Source organism: Monodelphis domestica, chromosome 4 (assembly GCF_027887165.1).
Source record: "Monodelphis domestica isolate mMonDom1 chromosome 4, mMonDom1.pri, whole genome shotgun sequence".
Classification (NCBI taxonomy): domain Eukaryota; kingdom Metazoa; phylum Chordata; class Mammalia; order Didelphimorphia; family Didelphidae; genus Monodelphis; species Monodelphis domestica.
In genome coordinates this window covers 243,941,995-243,960,921 of record NC_077230.1, presented here as the reverse complement: position 1 = coordinate 243,960,921, position 18,927 = coordinate 243,941,995, and the positions used below count along the sequence as shown (strand labels likewise).

The window sequence follows — 18,927 nt, the reverse complement described above, 5'->3', positions numbered from 1 at the left end:
AAGTTTAGGGGACAAAAATTTTTTTTCTTCATTTTAAATATACTGAGTTTAAGATGCCAATGCAATGTCTAGGTATAGATGAATAGATAGCTGGTGAACCTGGACTGGAATTCAACAAAGATATTAAAGTTTGGATACACAAATCCCAGCGTATAAAAAAGATGTTAGTTGGCCATTTGTACTACAAAATAATTCTTTATGGAGAGGCTACAGTATAATGTAAGAACAGTTGGACCTAGAATCACAAGAATTAGGTCTGAATTCTGCCTCCAAAACTGACTAAATGATTTTAACATTAACAAGTCACTTAATCTCTCCTGGGAGACTTAGTTCCTGCATATGGAAAAAATAATAATATATCACTGAGTTTTTCTGATGATCAAATGCACGTAAAACTATAGGACTTTTCTTTGAAAAAGAAAAAAAAAGTTTTGCAAAATGAAGTAACTAAATAAGTATCAGTTACTATTTTACTATACGATTTGCTGCCAGACTCCTTTAAATAACAAATTCTCTGATGCATTTAAGATATAGTTTACAGGGATTTCTAGTTAAGATGTCTATGTGAAAGATGCTGGGAGTATGGTTCTCCCATAAAATAGTCAGAAAGGACATAAAAGGGTATGTGAATAGTGATCAGGAAGATCAAGAATAGTATTGCCAAAATAGATGCTAGAATCCTAGAGATATGGAGAAAGACTTTATGAAAGGGGAGGGAGACATCACACATTCTGGTGCTCTGAAGAACAGGGTTCTGCAGAAGCCTGTGGATATTCTAAGTCTAGTGTACCCTTACTAATAAGAAAATATGCAATTGAAATCTTTGAAATTCTACAGCATCTCCATGGAACAGTGCTAAGCACTGGGAATACAATATAAGTAGAAAACAGTTCTTGCTTTTAAGCAGCTTACATTCCATGGGGGGAAATAACATGTATAATGAAGCTGAAAAGCAAGGGGAGAAGAACTCATAAGGGGCCATGGTAGAGAAAGAAGTCTACATAGTGAAGAGCAGGGTCCAGAAAGGAATGAAAAAAATAAAAATAAACAAAGCTCCTTTGATTCTTTCCTCAAAATGGAGGATCTAGAAGGAACTGATCAATAAGAAGCAAAAAAAAAAAGCAAAGGCTTAAGGCTATTTGCAATGAGAGTACAAGAGAGATAAAGGCATCTTCCAAAATATGAAAGATGATGGAGAAAGAAGTCAAGAAAGGTGCCTAGAGAGGAATGGCTGGCCTGAACTGTTTCATAAACTGGAGACTCCAGATCAACAAGCACACTAATGCTCTGTTAAGGAAATTGTGAATTTATCTAGTCAATCTGGGAAGCAATTTGGAACTAGTCGAGAAGTAACTAAGCCAGGCATGGCATACCTTTTGGCCCAGTGATACCATTAGACATATACTCCAAAAAGATCAAAGAGGTAAAGCTATATATAGTCAAGAATAATTTACTGCAAAACTAAGTATAATCCTACTAGGGAAAAATAGATATTTAATAAAATAGAGAAATAAAAATTTAGCAAACATTTGTAATGAAAAAATCAAAGGTGTGTACAAATTTTGAAGTTCAGAGAGGAGAAATTAAGAGAAATATGAAAAAAGTTAAATATGACTAACAATAAGGTGGCTAAACAAGGATAAACTACTTACATTCTAAAATGGGGAGATGATATATGTCCCTTCAGAACCCTATTATCATCAAGGATTATGGAGGAAGGTTTAATTAGACAAGGTCTAGGATTGGTTCTGTTATGACTTGAAGATCTTAAAAGAAGAATGAATATAGGAAGAGTAAAATACTAGGAGGGGAAGGAAAGGTATAGAAAAGTATGTCACATTCGGGGTACAAATAGACATCTATACAAACAAGAAAGAGGAGTTGGGTAGGAGAGACTAACACAAACTTCACTGTCATCTGAACTGATCAAAGGAAAGAAAAACATGCACACACAAGTTGGGTACATAAATACATTTCATTCAACCAGGAAATAGGAAGGAAAGAGAAGGGAGAAAGGGGTAGTAGAGGGAAGGCAGAATGTACAAAAATATTTATAATCTTTTTGAGATGGCAGAGGATGTAAATCTGAGCAAGTGCCCACAATTAGGGAATGGCTGAACAAATTATGGTACATAAATGTGATGAAATTGTATTCTAAGAAATTATTAAGGGGACAGTTTCAGAGTGAACAGAACCAAAAAACAATTTATACAATGACAAAAATACAGTAAAGACAGAAAACTTTGAAAGAATTGGGAACTCTGATAAGTGTAATGATCAACTATGATTCTAGACAACTAATAATGAAATATGTTACCCATTTCCTACAGAAGTGGGGAACAGAGAAGGAAGAAATAGATGTATTTTTTTGGACATGGCTTGTATGGATATGTCTTATATTATGCATCTGTAACATGGGTTCTATTTTTTTTTTCATTCTCAATTGGGAGTGGAAGACAATATTGAAGTGAGGCAGATTTCTTTTGTTTAAAAATATTATTTCGTTTTAATATAAATTTTAATTTTACATTCTATTTAATTTTAAAAATTAAAAAAATTCATTTTTAAAAAGAAATAAACTTTGCACAAAAAAAGGTTTAAGGAGTGAATGAGAAAGTTGGAGAAAACCTACAACAGAGCTAAAGGACTAAGATTTGCAAAAGCTGTCAATTTAAGAAGCATTCTGGAATGGAATGGTAAATGGGAGGGAGACTGGTGAAAGGAACAGCCAAACTGTGAGAAGTGGTCTCTTGCTCTTGAGTCAGGAAGGAGTGAGGACTGAGAAGATCCTTCTCTTACCGATTTCTCCCTATTGGACAAAAGTGACTAAAATCCTCAACCTGTTAGCCATATCCCTCAATTCAAGACTCTATTCTATTATTCTTCAATTTAGGAGTATTTTAAGATTAGGGAAACCCTAACACCTCTCTCCCAAACTTCTCTGTCCTTCCCCTTTTCCTAAATAAAACCCCTTGTTTAAACTAATGAGAGATTTATCTATTAGATTTATCAGGAAACACTCAGAGTTGTCTTTCCGTATCACCAACTGAAGGAACCAACTGACAGGGGTGGTGGGGTAGTGGGGTGGTAGTGGTGGTAGTAAGGTTAGAGAAGGGAGGAGGGTGGCAAATCCGATCTCTCAGTCACCATAATCCTTAAATCAATTATGTAATACAAAGGGCAGATAAAGCATCATAGAAAAGGAAAGATAACTTGGATTTCTGCACTAACCATATCATTAAGTTGTTGCCATCAGTCTAGGTTAAGCTCTATGATTAAACTGTTGGGGGAACCAATTGCAGAATGTAAGCTCCTTGAAGATAGGAACTATCTTTCATTTTTGTCTTTTTGTCAACACAGCCTAAAACACTGCTTTGCATATAAAAAGGCACTTTTAAAATATTTGCTGTTTGACTATTGAATTGAATTAATATAATATAGTTTCACATAAAAATCTCATAGGTGGTACATTTGATATAATGCTGGGTCTCAAGAAGACCTAGGTTCAAATCTGGCCTTAGACACTTACTAATTATGTGACACTGGGCAAGTCACTTAACTTCGATCTGCCTCAGGTCTCTCATCAGTAAAGCAGGGATAACAAATAGCACCTATTTGCCAGGGTTGTTGTAAGGATAAAATGAAAATGCTTTGCAAACTATAAAGCACTATACAAATGCTAGTTATTATTATAATCATAATTACATTATTGAGCTAGGGTGAGATCTTAAAGACCATTTAGAATTAAAGAGGATAAATGACTTTTTCCCACATGTAGCAAAACTGAGAATCAAACCAAGGTCTTAATTCAATGTTCTTTCCATAACAATTTCTATTTATAAGTTTTTTATAAATAATGTTTTTTGGGGGAACAAAGCCTTAGTGAGATAATATATTAAGTTTTATGTATTTTTTTATTCTTTAAAAATGAAATAATCTAAATACTCAATTAAATTTATGACTCACAATAGGTTTCTTTCTAAGGTATCCCAATTATATTCCAATCTGAAGTCGAACTATATTCAAATTTCTCTAGTTCCAGATGTCTGATTTGATTTTGAACAAAGCTGGCAATAGAATATTTACTTCCACTGGAGTGGATTAGAGTGGACCAGAGTAGATTAAAGTCAAAAGAAATAAACTGATAACTTACTGGTTTCGGCATTTTTCCTTCTGTTTCCTTCTCTTTTTATCTTCTGTCTTTGGTAGTTTTCCAAGTTCAACTGATCTTGTCTGTTAAGTTAAAATAGAAATATATTAGTAGTAACTTCATAAATGAGATTCTTGTGCTTATTGTAAATAATTTCTATATCATAACAAAAATCTATAATTATATATTTCTAAAAGTCAACAAATTCTAGGGCTAGTATTAGACATCAATGAAACTCTCAATAGAAATTGCTACAGAATCTGTGTTTTCTTAGTCCAAGCTACTTTTCTATAACATTATATTTTCTTGGTGTCACACTGCCTTCCTATTACTGGTAATTAGAAGATTAGTTTGCTCAACCCTTTAAGAATTCTGCTGATATTAACTAACTATAAAATGCCTCTCATTCTCTATTTATATGTTTGATTTATATGATTGATATAAAAATACTATTAACAAGTTACAATTCCTATTTTAGTATCAGTGAAGAATTAACAAATATCCACAGATCCTTAAGAAAGACAGGTCAGGTACATACCTGGTTCCCTAACAAGGAAGAGAGACATAGAAAATTGAAGCTATCTTTTGATCACCTTACCAAGGATAAAGCACATTTTATTTTAACATATTTTTTGCATCATTGTTTCAATGTAAAAAATAATAATATGCAGTGTTATTCAGGGAAAGTTTTTTCATGATATTCTTCAATAAAGATGTGCATTGAAAAATACAAAAGAGCAAAAGTAAATCATTAATTTGTTATTATCACACAATTTGAGAATAGGCAGGAACCTCAGTCGTCATTTAGTATATCACAGGCCCAAAAGGAATCTTCCCATAATACATATCTATAACATGGGTTCTGTTTTGTTTTGTTTTTTTCATTCTCAATTGGGAGTGGTGTGACACTGGAGTGAAGCAGATTTTGACTTGTTAAAAAAAATATATCATTTTATTTTTTTTAAAGAAGTATACTTTGCCACCCCCCCCAAAAAAGGTTGAAAGACAGATAAAGCATCAAAGAAAGGGAAAGAGAATGTGGATTTCTGAATTAACACTGTGAGGTAGGAGCTATAATTGTCCTAATTTTACAGATGAGGAAACTGAAGCAGACAGCAGTTAAGTGAGTTTTCCAGGCTAAATTTGAACTTGGGATTTCCTGACTCCAGGCTCACCACTCACTGTGCTGTCTAGCTTCCTTGATCTGCATCACTTCCAAACTAGGGTTGCCACTCATTAGAGCCCCTTCTCTTCCTCTCCACTCACCCTGGAACTTACCACATCAGTGCTGGAAAATGCAGACACCTAACTGCAGCTCAATACTTCCAACTCAAATGATCCACCAACCACAGCCTTCCCATAGATGTACATTATTACCATGATGGGCTTTTACCTGATTTTGTCACTTAGTTTTAGCCTTTCTTTGTAACCCCAAAGCTTAGTACAGTGTCAAGCACATAGCAATTGCTTATTGACTCAATGACTTAAAGGAACTTGCAATTCATTAAATCAGTTTTTAATATCTAGGTTTTTAAAACCAGATTTTCCTACAAGATATACACAAATCAAGAAAGGTTGCAAACTAAACACTTACTTTTATTAAATAGCAGCACAACATTTTAAGTTCCTTTATATTTATAATATTCTGTGCCCAAAATATATGCAATAAACACCTAATTCCTGCGTCAATCATTTTGTTTATCGTAATAAGTTTGACCAAGAATAAACAAGCAAGCAAGCAGATATATACACCCTCTCTTTGTCATTTAACTTTAACTATTACGTTCTTCTCATATTCTATTTCACCTTTCTTCATTTAAATATTTCCATCTTCCACCCATTGTATAATTTTGATTTTCCCATTTAAAAAATTCTGAATTTAAATAAACTAAAGCCAACACTTTCATATATAGATATCAGAAAGAGATAGTTATACATGAAACTAAAGATCTTATATAAATCTTGCTTTTTACGTGCTATTTCAAAGCTATCCTGCGTGTCTGATTCTTTCTGGATAGTATTTAGTTTTCTTCTTTATATTTTAAAAGTAAGTTTCCATGATCCTCAATTCTATCTTTTCATTTTCCCTGCCTCCTCAATCTCCCCTGACTCCCAAATTGAGGAAAATGAAAAGCAAAATCTTCTTTGTAACAAATAAACATAACCATGCAAAACAAATTCCCACACTGGCTTTATCTTAAGATGCGTCTTACACTGCAAATCAAGACTATCACTTGTCAGGAGGTAGTAGACCACTGTTCTTAAGTATTTCAAAGTTGTTTGCCTTTATATTGGTGAAACAATCCATTCTATCATTTCTCCCAGGAAAATAGATTTTCACTATATCTATATCCTATATTTTGTTTAGATGTTCAACATTTGTTAGGGTCTCTCTTTCAAATTATCACCACATTTCCAGTTATCATTAGAGGATTTCTGAATATTTTTCTACATGTGGATCCTTCTCGTTTTTTATTTCTTCAAAATATAAACATGGTAGCACTATCTTTAGTTAAAGGGCATACACAGTTTAATGACTTTGAAGGCACAATTCCAAATTTCTATCCAGAGGCTGAACAATTCTCAAATTAACCAACAATGTAGTAATGTGTCCTATTTTCCAGCAGTCTCTCCAAAAACAGTCCTTTTCTTTTTCTTTGGGGGAGGGACATCTTTGTCAATGTGATAGGTATGTGGTAGAACCTTAGAAACATTTTCTCTTGCATATCATTATTTAGGAATGATTTTTGGCATTTTCTCATATCCTTATTGACATCTTGGATTTTTTTCTTTGAAAACTGTTTTCACTCTTTGACCCTTTATCTACTGGGAAATGGTTCTTCTTCATACATCTGAGAAACAAGCCTGTTATCAGAAAAACTTACTGTAAAGATATTTTCTCCATAACTAATAGGATCCCTTCTAATTTTAACTGCAGTGGTTTTGTTTATATGGAATGGTTACATTTTCATGTAAGTAAAAATATCTACTATATCTTCTTTGATCCTCTTAATCTCTTTTTTTGATCACTCTTCACCTGTTCTTAGTTCTGAAACTTACTTTCTTCTCTACTTTTAAATTCATTTATGTTGTTATATTTTATGTCTGAATTACATATTTATTTGGAGCTTAGGTGTGGGGTGTTGGTCTATATTTAACCTTCCAAAGTGCTTTCCAGTTTCTCCAGAAGTTTTTGTCCAATACTGAGTTCTTATCACAGGAGTTGGGTTGTTTCAGTTAATCAAACAAAATACCACTACATTCATTTGCTTCTTATATGTGGTGGACCTAATCTATTTCATTGATGAACTCTCTCTTTTTTGATGATATATAATTTGCAATATGGTAGATAATGATGAATAGCATATAGTCTAATAATGATGGAAGAAATGTATCCTCAGAACCCCAATGTCTTTAAGGGTCACTAGCTTCCTTCTTACTTTGGTATTCCAACCTCTACTCCTATGGCATCTTCCTCCTTGAACAAAAGTGGAAAAGTCATCCAAAGCTTGTCTGAATTTTAACATGGCTGACATGATTGTTTTATCAAGAACAACAACTCAGGTAGTTGAGGGAGGAAGAAGACACAGAAGTAGTTAGCCATTCCGGTGTGAAGAGGCAGTCACTGACCTAATAAATTCTAATGAAGACATCAGAGTCTGAGGACACATTTCTTCTTTTCTTATTAGAATATATATTATTCATCATCATGTAGTTCCCTCTAATTGATCAAATTTCTTTACTATCTCGACTCCAGAATTTGCAACTCGAGGTGTCTTCTCAGTTCTGACCATATCAGGAATATCTAGGAGTTTTGTGGGTTTAAAATTTTTTTTTTTCTTCAAAGATCCATTTACCACCACCACCATCACTCCTGATTTACTTGGAGGTTATTCTTGGTTACATTCCTTTATCATCAACTTTCTGAAGTATTTTATTCCAAAGTCTCATTGTCTTTACTATGGAAATATCAAGTCTTGCGTGAGTCTGTCAATCCTTAGCATTTTAACTTTTTCTTTTTAGCTGTTTGCAGGGTATTTTTAGACTTGAAAGTTACAGATTTGGGTTATGATGTACCTGACCTTTTTCATTGTGGATTCTTCAAGGAAGTTAAATGGATTGTATTACATTTTTTTTTTACATTTTCCCTTCTATGTCTAGTAGATAAGAGAACTTTTTCCTTCAATTTCTTGATATAATGGTACCTAACCTTTTTGCTTTGGTCATGATTTTTTGATAGTCTGGTGATTCTTTTGATCATCTCTCCTTAACCTGTTTTTTAACAGCACATTACATTTTCTTCTGTTTTTTTCCTAATTTTTTAAAAATTTGGCTTAATAATTCCTGCCTCAGAATTACTAGTTTCTGTTTAACCTATTTCAATTTTGAAAAATTAAATTATTGGGTAAATTTTTCCACCAATATGTTCTAGGCCAAACTCTTTTTCATTTTTTCTTTCCTAATTGGTTTTACCCTTTTAAAATTACATTTTTTATTTCATCTTATTTCTTTCTAGCAGGCCTTCTGGTTTTCTTTTGAGGTTTTCCTTGAATTTGTTGGGGAGTTACTCTTTTCATCTGGGTTTACCTCTTGGTTTTTCCCAGTCTAAACTTTATCTTCAATGTGTTCAGCACTTTTTTCCTACTTTTTTGTATCTCTAAGCCTCAGTTTCTGGACTAGGGTCAGACTTTGCTCCTTTCCATACTCTAGAACAGGCACATCTTGTCTGGTCCTAAATATAATGGATAAGACCAAGTCTCATTTTCTACAGCAATTTTAAAAACCAACTGGATTTTAACTCAGTCTTCTGTTGGCTTAATGTAGATTTTTGGCCCTTGCTGTTTCTCTATCTTCTTTCCTTGCTCAGTCACAAATCTCATGTTTTCTCCAACCCTTGCTAAGACCCTGAGTGGCTCCAGTCAAATATTGATTGTGCTGGTAGCAGGTCACCTGGAAGATTCCAGATGCTGCTCTCTTCCTTCTCTTGCAGCAGTTCTTTTCTGGTTTGGATGTGGCTTGCCCAAGTACTAACTAGACTGGCTTTATCTCCTACTGTAGTGGTTCGTCAGTCTTTCTGCCTTATAGGTTGGCACAAGCTGCTTGAATGATGGGTCATGGGTGGATCCTGTGGGCAGTGACCCTACAGTGGGTACTGATTTGGTCCTGTTTTCTATGGGAACTTAGAAATGGGACCTAAGCTGAGTGCTCATCTGGTTCGACCTGCTATGGACATTCAGAAGTGGGCCCTGCACTGGCTTGGCTTTATCTCCTGTGATGGGTTTTGGGGCTCAGAGGCTGCTCTAGTCCTCTCTCCTGCTGTGGGTTCTGTTTTGTCTCTAGTACCTCTGGTTTTATCTTCACTGAGAGCTAGCAAGTCTTTTTGTGCAGTCCTTGACTGGATGAAGGAGTTTATAGATGTTTCTCTTTGCTTTTCTTTATTATAGTTCCTTCTGTACCATTTTTGGAGCTATACTGGGGTCTGGGGGAAAGGAGTGTATCAGGGTTCTTCTAGGTCCTAGTATGTTTCCACCTTTCCACAATTCTCCCTACCAATTCTTTAAAACCCAATTCAAAGGGCAGCTAGATAGCACAGTGGATAGAGTGAAAGGTCTATAGTCAGGAAGACCTAAGTTCAAATCTGGTCTCAGACACTCCTAGCTGTGCAACCCTGGCCAAGTCACTTACCCCAATTGCCTACACCTTACCACTCTTCTGCCTTGAAGCCAATACTTATTGATTCTAAGACAGAAAGTAAGACTTAAAAAAAAATTCAAATGCTACCTCTTCTAGGAAGCCTGATCACACTCAAAGAGAAGTGATCTATCTTCTGTCTATAACATTTTTTAATAATCACTCAGAAAATATCTTTAAAGCCTATGATTTGTTTAAGCTGTTTCTTACACCCTATATCACCCATATGTCACTTATCTATTGAGTTCCTTTTCCATCTTTTAAAGTATAATTCAAAAGCAATCTCCTTAGTGAAATCTTCAACTATTACCCTAGAATCTTGCAATAGATCTATTTTATTTTTGCAACTCTCTAGTGCACTTATGGGTTTTTTTAAATTAGTATTACCCACCACTAGACTCTAAGCTCCTTGAGGGCAAGGCTTTAAAAACCTTCTTTCTTTCCTTTTTCTTTGTGTTATATCTTTTTTTTTCCTTTAAAACTATCTTTTGGCTTCCTGAAGTTAAACAATCCTTATTCTTCTGATTCTTTCCTTTTCTTATCTCTATCAGGTTCTCTTCTTCCTTCCCTTCCTCCATTCTTCCAATGTAAAAATTCCTCAAGGTTCTTTCTGTATAATTCTTTCCTTATTCTCCACATTATCTAACTTGGTTATCTCATCTACTCTAATGGTTTCAACTTTAAACTTCCAAATTTATATCTCTATCCCTGCACTATTTCGAAAAAGTCCTTACCCTACATTTCCAATTCTCTGCTAGACACTGTCACCTGCTCTTCCTACTGTTTCTCAATCACAAAATGTCTAAAACTGAATTTAACTTCCTTCTTGATATCTATTCCTGACTTTCCTATTTCTAGTAAAGCTACCATTCTGCTCCTAGCCACACAGAATCAAAATCTTAAAAAGTCATATTTGGAGGCAGCTAGGTGGTGCAGGGAATAGTGCCAGACTTGTATTTGGGGGGAACTGAGTTCAAATCTGGCATCAGACACTTTCTACCTCTATGACCCTAGGCAAATCACTTAACAGCATTTGTATAACACCAAATAAATGGTATACTGACCAGACTTTTAAGGGAAGCAAAAAAAAAAAAGTATTTTGGGTTCAAAGATATCTGTCAATGCTATGTTTATATGATTGAGAACTATACCCCTATCAAATATAAAACCCCCAAAAAAGCTGAAGTTGAAACTATTGCCACTTTTTCACATACATTTTAAATTGTTTTTTATTGTAACTTTTTATCCTATTGTTTCCTACTGGTAAGCTACTTGAGGACAAAGATCATGTACATATATATATGTGTGTGTGTGTGTGTGTGTGTATATATATATATCTATATATATATCTTTGTATTTACTATTACTATAACACCATGCAGAGCATCTAAAACATTTAAGAAGTCACAATATAAGTTGAAGGAAAAATTTCAGAAATTAAAATCAGGTATAAAAACACAATGACAAAATTGAGAAAAGGGATGTTGGGCAAATAAAATTTACAATCCAACAAATTTTCAGCTCAATTTAAAAAAATCTGTAGTTTTTAAAACTACTTTATTTATACTATATTCTTAAAGCACAGAAAAATTTTACTATATTAGGATATAATATGTGAAATTTTTAGAGTTGGAAGAGATCTTAGAAATCATTTTAATAGTCTCCTAATTTTATAAATGATGAATCTAAGGTTCAGATGAGTCAACTAATTTTCCAAATGCATGGGTAATGTCAGAGCTAGGATTGGTTTGTTTCCTCTGATTTTTTTTTTAGGACTCTTCGTCATCTCTTTAGAAACGACCTCTTTAATATCCAATGAACAGACATAGGACAGACATGAGCTTTCAAAAAAGGAAAAAACATTGCTTCCTAAATATTGGTAGGATTTTTTTTTCTTTCGTTTGAACCTATGACTTCACAGGTGTGAGGAATTCTGAGTGTGAATGCTCCCTTTACTGAGGTAAATCTGCAACTCCTTTATCAGTAGTATTAGCAAGACCTGGGTTCAGATCCAACTTCAGACACTTACTAGCTGTGTGACTCTTGGCAAATCATTGACCTGTTTGCCTCAGTCTTCTAATTTAAAATGGGGGTAATAATATACTACCTACCTTGCAGGGTTGCAGTGAGGATCAAATGTAATAATATTTGTAAAAGTGCTTAAAATAGCACAATGCCCTGATTCATAGTAGATTCTATATAAATGCTTATTCTCTTCCCATCTCCTTATCCCTCCAATACTGATTGAGTAAAAACTTCACCCATGGTCATAGATCAAGTTTTCCTGCTTCCATGGCCAAACTTTTCCACTATACAAGTGATGTCAAGCTCAAATAAAATGTATCCCTGGAGCTCACATACTGACTTAGAAAATCACAAATTATTATCTGGGTTATAATATAATATTTTATGTACTGTGTTAAACATTTCCCAATTACAGTTTTGAGGAAAGAGATTTTGCACTAAAAAAATTAGTGTTCTGGCAGGATTAGGCTCCTACTGGTTCAGAATAGCTAAGACCACTGTCCATTTCCAATTTTCCTCTAGCCACTTTTCTACTTCTCTCTTTAAAACAAATAAGAAAAAGATTAGTGCAAGGGACATGTATAGAAAATAACATTGAAAAATAACATTGAAAAAAATTTAATCTCTGGAAGCATTTAAATATATTTGGGATGAGACCAGGGACTAGAATTACCATGAGGTTCTGAAAAGATAAGTGGCATAATGACATAAGTGCTAGACTTGGGATCGGAAAGATTTGTTTTCAAATCCTGCCTCCAATACCCTTTTTGTGATTATGTACAAAACACAATTTTGAAGTGTCTCAGGCAGGATTTATTTACTAAATTATGAAGAAAGTTAAGATCTTTATCCATTGAAGAAAGTCCTTACAACTAAAGTTGTCTGAACAATCAATGGTCCTCAATGTGTACAGATATTATTATAACAGATTATAAATTAGCTCATGGAAGAATTAAGAATCATATACTCTTGTTTCCTTATTGCCTGTAGATGGCATAATATACTAACCTATAGGAATTGAATTTTTGTCCCTCAGCTGCCTCCTGCCAATAAAGAACAAGAATGTCTTGAAAATTATTTTCATTAATGTGTACTTAATAATTTTCAGTGAAAAATCTAAATCTTTGCCGACAAAGAACTAAGAACAACTCAAAAGTTTATATTGGTTAGAACTGAAAAAGAACAAAATTTAAAATTTAAAACAAGTATTTAAAAACATTTATTCTTTCAGGATTGAGGAAAATACTGACTGGCAATAAATATTTCTTTATTAATACTAAAAATTGTTTCTATAACCGTGGCTTTACAATTTGAATAGTATCTGTTTTTTGGTTAAGAAATCTACATATAAATATATATATTAAGAAAACAAATATACTATATTAATATAGTAGTTAAGAAAACTTAGACATGTCTCATACCATTTACCAAGATAAGCTCCAAAGGAGACATAAAGAATGACAATATAAATTAAGAGAAGAAAGAAACAGCTAGGTGGTTCAATGGATTAAGAGCCAGTCCTAGAGAAGGAAGGTCCTACATTCAAATCTGGTCTCAGACACTTCCTAGCTGTGTGACCCTGGGCAAGTCACTTTGCCTAGCCCTTATGACTCTTCTGTCTTAGAACCAATACATATGTTCTAAGACATAAGGGTTTAGAAGAAAGAAAGAGCTTATCTTTTCAGATTGATGGATGGAGGAGAGGAAAGAGTTCACAACCAAATAAGGGCTAAAAAAAAACACAAACACAAAATCAAATGGAAAATTCTGATACCATAAAATTCAAAACTTTTTACACAAAACAAATAAAGTTAAAAGTAAGAAGGGGGAAAGGAATAAATCTACATAAGATTCCTTGGATAAGATCTCATTTTCAAGATATTTTAGGAACCAACTCAAATTTACAAGAACTAGAGCCATTTCTCAATTGCTAAGTGATCAAAGGGCATGATTAGTTTTCTTTACTGACATATATGTAGATATAGATTTTTTTAACAGAATCATTAATTATTATTGTCATCATTGTTACTTTGAAGCTTTTATTTGTTGACTAGGGATTGACATTTTGGCCTTTCAGTCCAGGAAAAATAGCAAGAATCTAATAATTCGGACCACCTAGTCATGTCATGCTAGATATTTGGTAGATGCTAAATTTTTGCCATCTGTACTTATGTTTATTTGCATTTATAGCCAACCTCCTTAAGCCTATCCTTCATGTAATTTCTGATGGTGATGACCTGGTCCTGAATTATTACCATAAAATGATCTTTTTCAAAGCAAGAAATGAAAATTATTAATACCACATAAAAGCTCCAGATCACTAAAAAATAAAGAAATGTAAATTAAAATAACTCAAGATTCTACCTCACATGCATCAGGCTGGAAAAACTTCCCTCCTCTAGGAAAAGGAAAATGACAAATATTAGACTGTGAGCAATAGGCCCAGTAGCATACTGTTAGATGGTGGTATGAATTTGTCTAAGCAATTTTAGAATTCAATCTGGAACTGCCACTAAAAATAATGCAAATCCTTTATCTCAGAAATACTACTACTACTATCAATACTATCAAAATAATACTCTCAAAATAATATTATCAAAAAGAAATCAAAGGAAAAGACTCACATTCACAAAACTATTCACAGTATCACTTCTTGTAACAAATAAATAGAAGTTAAAGGAGTGTCATAATTGAGAAATAAGAAAAAATCATTGAATGCTTATGTAATAAAATATTACTCAAAAAAGTAGAGTTTGAGAGTAGGAAAATACTGGAATGGAATTCCCATGAAAAATCAAGTTTTTGTCCAGCCTCTGCCTAAAAACTTCTGAAGTATATGGAGGTAGGGCATGAACTCCTGTCAGTCTAAAAGCCATTTCCTTTTACAGAGAAAAAAAGAAAAAAGAAAAACTAAACAACACTACCTTCAGTCTTGTCAGTTATTATCCCATCTACCCAAAGTTAAGATCCTAAAGTTCTGCTATGATTCTCCTTTTTCTCATGATATAGCTTAAAAAAATGGAAAATCTTTTTCTTTGTCATCTTTAGCTTCTTCACCAGATTCAGTTTATTCTGAGCGTTAGTATCTCAAACTACTTTTATTAGAACCATGTTATCTTCCATTTCCTGATCTTACTTCTATCTTCTGTGCATTTCTTTTAAAATTTAAGTTGTTAGATGAGTTCCCCATACTATGTTGGTATTTACAGACAAAACCCCACCAATCCCGTTATATCCCTTTTTCTTTAGTTTCTTTCTTCAGTATCTCCCATAGCTCCTACTTTAACTTCCCCAAAAACATTCTTCTCTTTGGGATCCTATTTTTTCCTCAAAAATTTTTCATATATATATATATGTTATTCAATTGTCAGCTGTGTCTGACTCTTTGTGATATCATGGGGCATACTTTCCAAGGCCCAATGCTCTATCCACTGAGTCATTTAGCTGCCCTTTAAAATAGGTTTTCCCAAAATCTAGGATTCACATCAAACTATGCCTAGATTTTCTTTCCTCCTTTGACAGAAACATAAGATAGTCTTTATGTTTTAAAGGTTTTAATCATCCACCCAATTACCAATATCTAGTTCCTCCATATTAATAAGAATCAAATCCAGAACAGAATTTCCCCATGTTGGTTCTTCTAAACTTAAGGATAAAATTATCACTGAGGCAAGTCAAGAAGAAGAAGTTGTTGGTTGCTCTTCTTTTGGAAGAGTTCTAGCAGCTATGTGATGCCACTGTGCCATATTTTAAAGTCTGTTTCCCAAATTTATATATTTTCTTTTCTGTTCAGGTAATCCATTTATTTCTCCATCCTTCAATCTTTAACCCTCACTGTTTTCTAGATCCCCTCATAATTTACTAATATACAATGCCACTCTTTCTACCTCCTTTCCCTTCTAGTTATCTTATTTCTTTACTGTCTGAAATATGTCTGATCTGTAATGAAGTCAATTATTTATTTTATTTATTAGAACCATTTATTAGAAAGATTAGCACCTTCCAACAAATAGGATCCCAGACCTTCCTTACTTCTGAAACCCCCTACTTTCTCCAGAGTACAGCTTCAAGACCCAACCCAGTCTTCATTTACCTAGACAATCATTAATAGATTCCAAACTCTTGGTATGTTCCTAAGTCAAGCTGCTTACATAACACCAGGGTGGGCACATGGCAACCAGCCCATCTTCACCTCATCTACATGACTTCACTCTAGTAATGAACTCTAGGCCCTCAGCTGAGTCAGGTTGCTAGGTCTTTTGGTCCATTCCCTTTTCTAGGCTTTCCTAGAATGGGCCAGGAAAAAGAAGGGACACGGGGTAGAGGGATTGTTACTACATCTCAGGGCTTTTCACTAAAGTTTATGACATCCCTATCATACAGTGCCCAAATATTCAGGCCTAGAGTGACAATTTCTTTTTTGCAAGTCATGCTCACAAGTTAAAATTTAAGATAAGCTAACTATTCAACTTTAACTTATACCTAATTACATCTAATTATATTATGCTATAAAATTAGTTGATTATTCTCAAAAAAATATCTAGGAATAAATCACTTCCCCTCCAGAATCATATTAAGCTGGATAATACTGATAAAATCATTCATCTAGGATGGGCAGGGATTTACTAAAATAGAGTTGGTGGGATAAATTCCTTCTCACATTTCTTCTAGATAAGGTACATCCATCCATTCGAGGTTTCATTCCATCAAGCTTCAGTGATAAGATTTCTAGTTTGTCTTCTTAGTTGCCTTGGACATTTGTGTATGGGAACATGAGGCCAAGTATTTTACTATTGATTTTTTTCTTAAATTTTATAGCTTATGAATTTCTGGGGGTCAGTTCCTTCTTTGTGGTTGCTATCTATGGTACCTAACTTTGAAGATATACACAAGATTTCCAGTCTTGGCAACAGGGAAAGGACAAATACTAATACAATAGAGCATGACACCAAAGGGGAAAGGGGCCCAGGTCACAGTTCCAAAGTGGAAATGAGTGCTTGTAGTAGCTCACAGACCAGAGCCTAGGACAGAAAAGTAACCACATTTTCCTTTACATCATATAACCTTGGAAAAAAACTAAAAGCTTACAGTATACTTTCAGAAAAACCAGAAAAGACCTACATGAATTGATGCAAAGGGAAGTAAGAACCGGGAGAAAAGCATACAGAGTAACAGCAATATTATACAATGATCAATTAAGAATGACATCTATTCACAGCAATACAGTGATCTAAGAAAATTCTAAAGATTTATGATGAAAAATGTTATCCAACTCCAGAGAAAGAACTGTCTTTTTTTTTGCCTTTTTAAAAACTAAATACTTAATAACCACTACCAACAAAAAAAATTTAAACAAATGCATAAAGAAAATTGTGTGCAAAAACTATGAACTCCATATTGTAAACAATTTATTTTAAAATATGTAAATTATGGGGGCAGCTGGATAACTCAGTAGATTGAGAGCCAGGCCTAGAAACAGGAGGTCCTGGGTTCAAATTTGGCCTCAGACACTTCCCAACTGTGTGACTCTGAGCAAGTCACTTGACCCCCATTGCCTACCACTCTTCTGCCTTGGAACCAATACCCAGTATTGATTTCAAGACAGAAGGCAAGGGTTAAAAAGTTTTTTTAATTAAAAAAAAATAAAATATGTAAATTATATGTATGCTAATATAGATATCTGCTTTTGAGTTCCCTTTGTATTTTTTTTACTTAAGATATTTTTTCTCTTGATTTCGTGGCTATTTTTAAAAATATGTACTGATGGTATTCTCTTTTCTTCTCTTCATATAGTTCCCTTAATTTCCTTATATTTCCAATATTTGTCATTTCTAATAATACAATACATTCCATTACATTCAAATATCACAACCTATAGTCATTTCTCCCATGAACTGCATGTTATTTCTAGTTATTTTGTTATAACAAAGCTTTAATGAATTTTTTCATACATACACCATTTTTTACCTTCTCAATAATGCCTTTAGGGCCTAACCTTAGTAATGGGATCTCTAAGTCAATGAATGTAAACAGATTTGCGAATCTTAATGTATATTCCCATCTTGTTTTCTTTTTTTTTTAAATCACATCTTCTCTAGCAATGTATTTTAATTTAATTATACTTAATTACTTGTAAACCTGTCTGGTTCTCACTTAACACCATATTAACTCAAATATAATATGACCCCCAAATACAGTGCAATCCCAAGTACTTTGAAGGGTAACTCAGAAAGAGGAAACACCCATTTTATTTTCTCCTCTTAAATTACAACTTTCTCTTAACTTGTGAATATTGCAGGCACTTTATTTTAGATGATTTTTCAAGGTCCTGAAAATAAGTTAAAGACGTTTTAATACTGACACCTTTATTAAATATGTATTACTTTTATAGATACTTGTGAGACGCTACCTTCCAATATTTAATCGTGTTCTCCTTCCTCTTCTATTTCCTCATCTCTTGAAGTGGAAACATCATTCAAGTCATTGCTGTTACCCTCTTCTTCCCACAAAACACCATCTTCACTTTGATTTACAATATTTTTTAAATTCAAGCACAACAGATGTATGGTTTCAGTTTAAAAGCTGACTCTAATGAGCAAAGTGCTCATGGGCCAGACTTATGAATATATTTCTAATATTACACATGATTGATTTCGGAATCCTTAAATAGGTTGGGTCTTAAATTTTATGGAACTTAGAAAATCAAGCCTTTACTGTGTGATCTGTGATCTGAAGGCTAATAGACAAGTTCTAAAGGGCTTTGTAATGTCAGACTTATATTTGCATTCCTCAAATAAACTGATACCTGGCAATCTATTGGGTTATCTTCACTCTTTTAGTTTTGTCTTTAACATGTTAAAACTTTTGATGTGCCAACTGTGTTTGATTGACATGCCACAGCCCCCATTGCTACTGTCCTTAATAAAGACAGCTCTGTTCAGCCACACTCTCTCTGACCATCTGAGAAGTTGACAGGCTGACCTGATGACACCATGTTATGGCTTGTCTTTGTGTTTCTTGTTTCTCTGATTTTTCTGTCTCATTCTTTCTAGATAAGCTTA

General features: G+C 33.7%; 1 protein-coding gene and 1 long non-coding RNA gene across 9 annotated transcripts in view; one reads left to right on the top strand and one right to left on the bottom strand.

The window, feature by feature from the left end:
* Positions 1-18,927, bottom strand: part of RDX (radixin) — a 141,833-nt gene that overhangs the window by 100,824 nt on the left and 22,082 nt on the right. For 7 of the 8 annotated variants that reach the window (XM_056794430.1, XM_056794431.1, XM_007494866.3 and 4 more), the window contains one exon: positions 4,154-4,233. In XM_056794430.1, coding sequence (XP_056650408.1) covers positions 4,154-4,165 — 12 coding nt within the window. In that variant the 5' untranslated portion in view covers positions 4,166-4,233. Of the gene's footprint in view, positions 1-4,153; positions 4,234-12,874; positions 12,910-18,927 lie in introns of all 8 variants that reach the window. The other variant, XM_056794429.1, reaches the window with a different exon arrangement.
* LOC107652431 (uncharacterized) overlaps positions 1-18,927 on the top strand; it is an 83,716-nt gene that overhangs the window by 44,498 nt on the left and 20,291 nt on the right. The window lies entirely within an intron of this gene.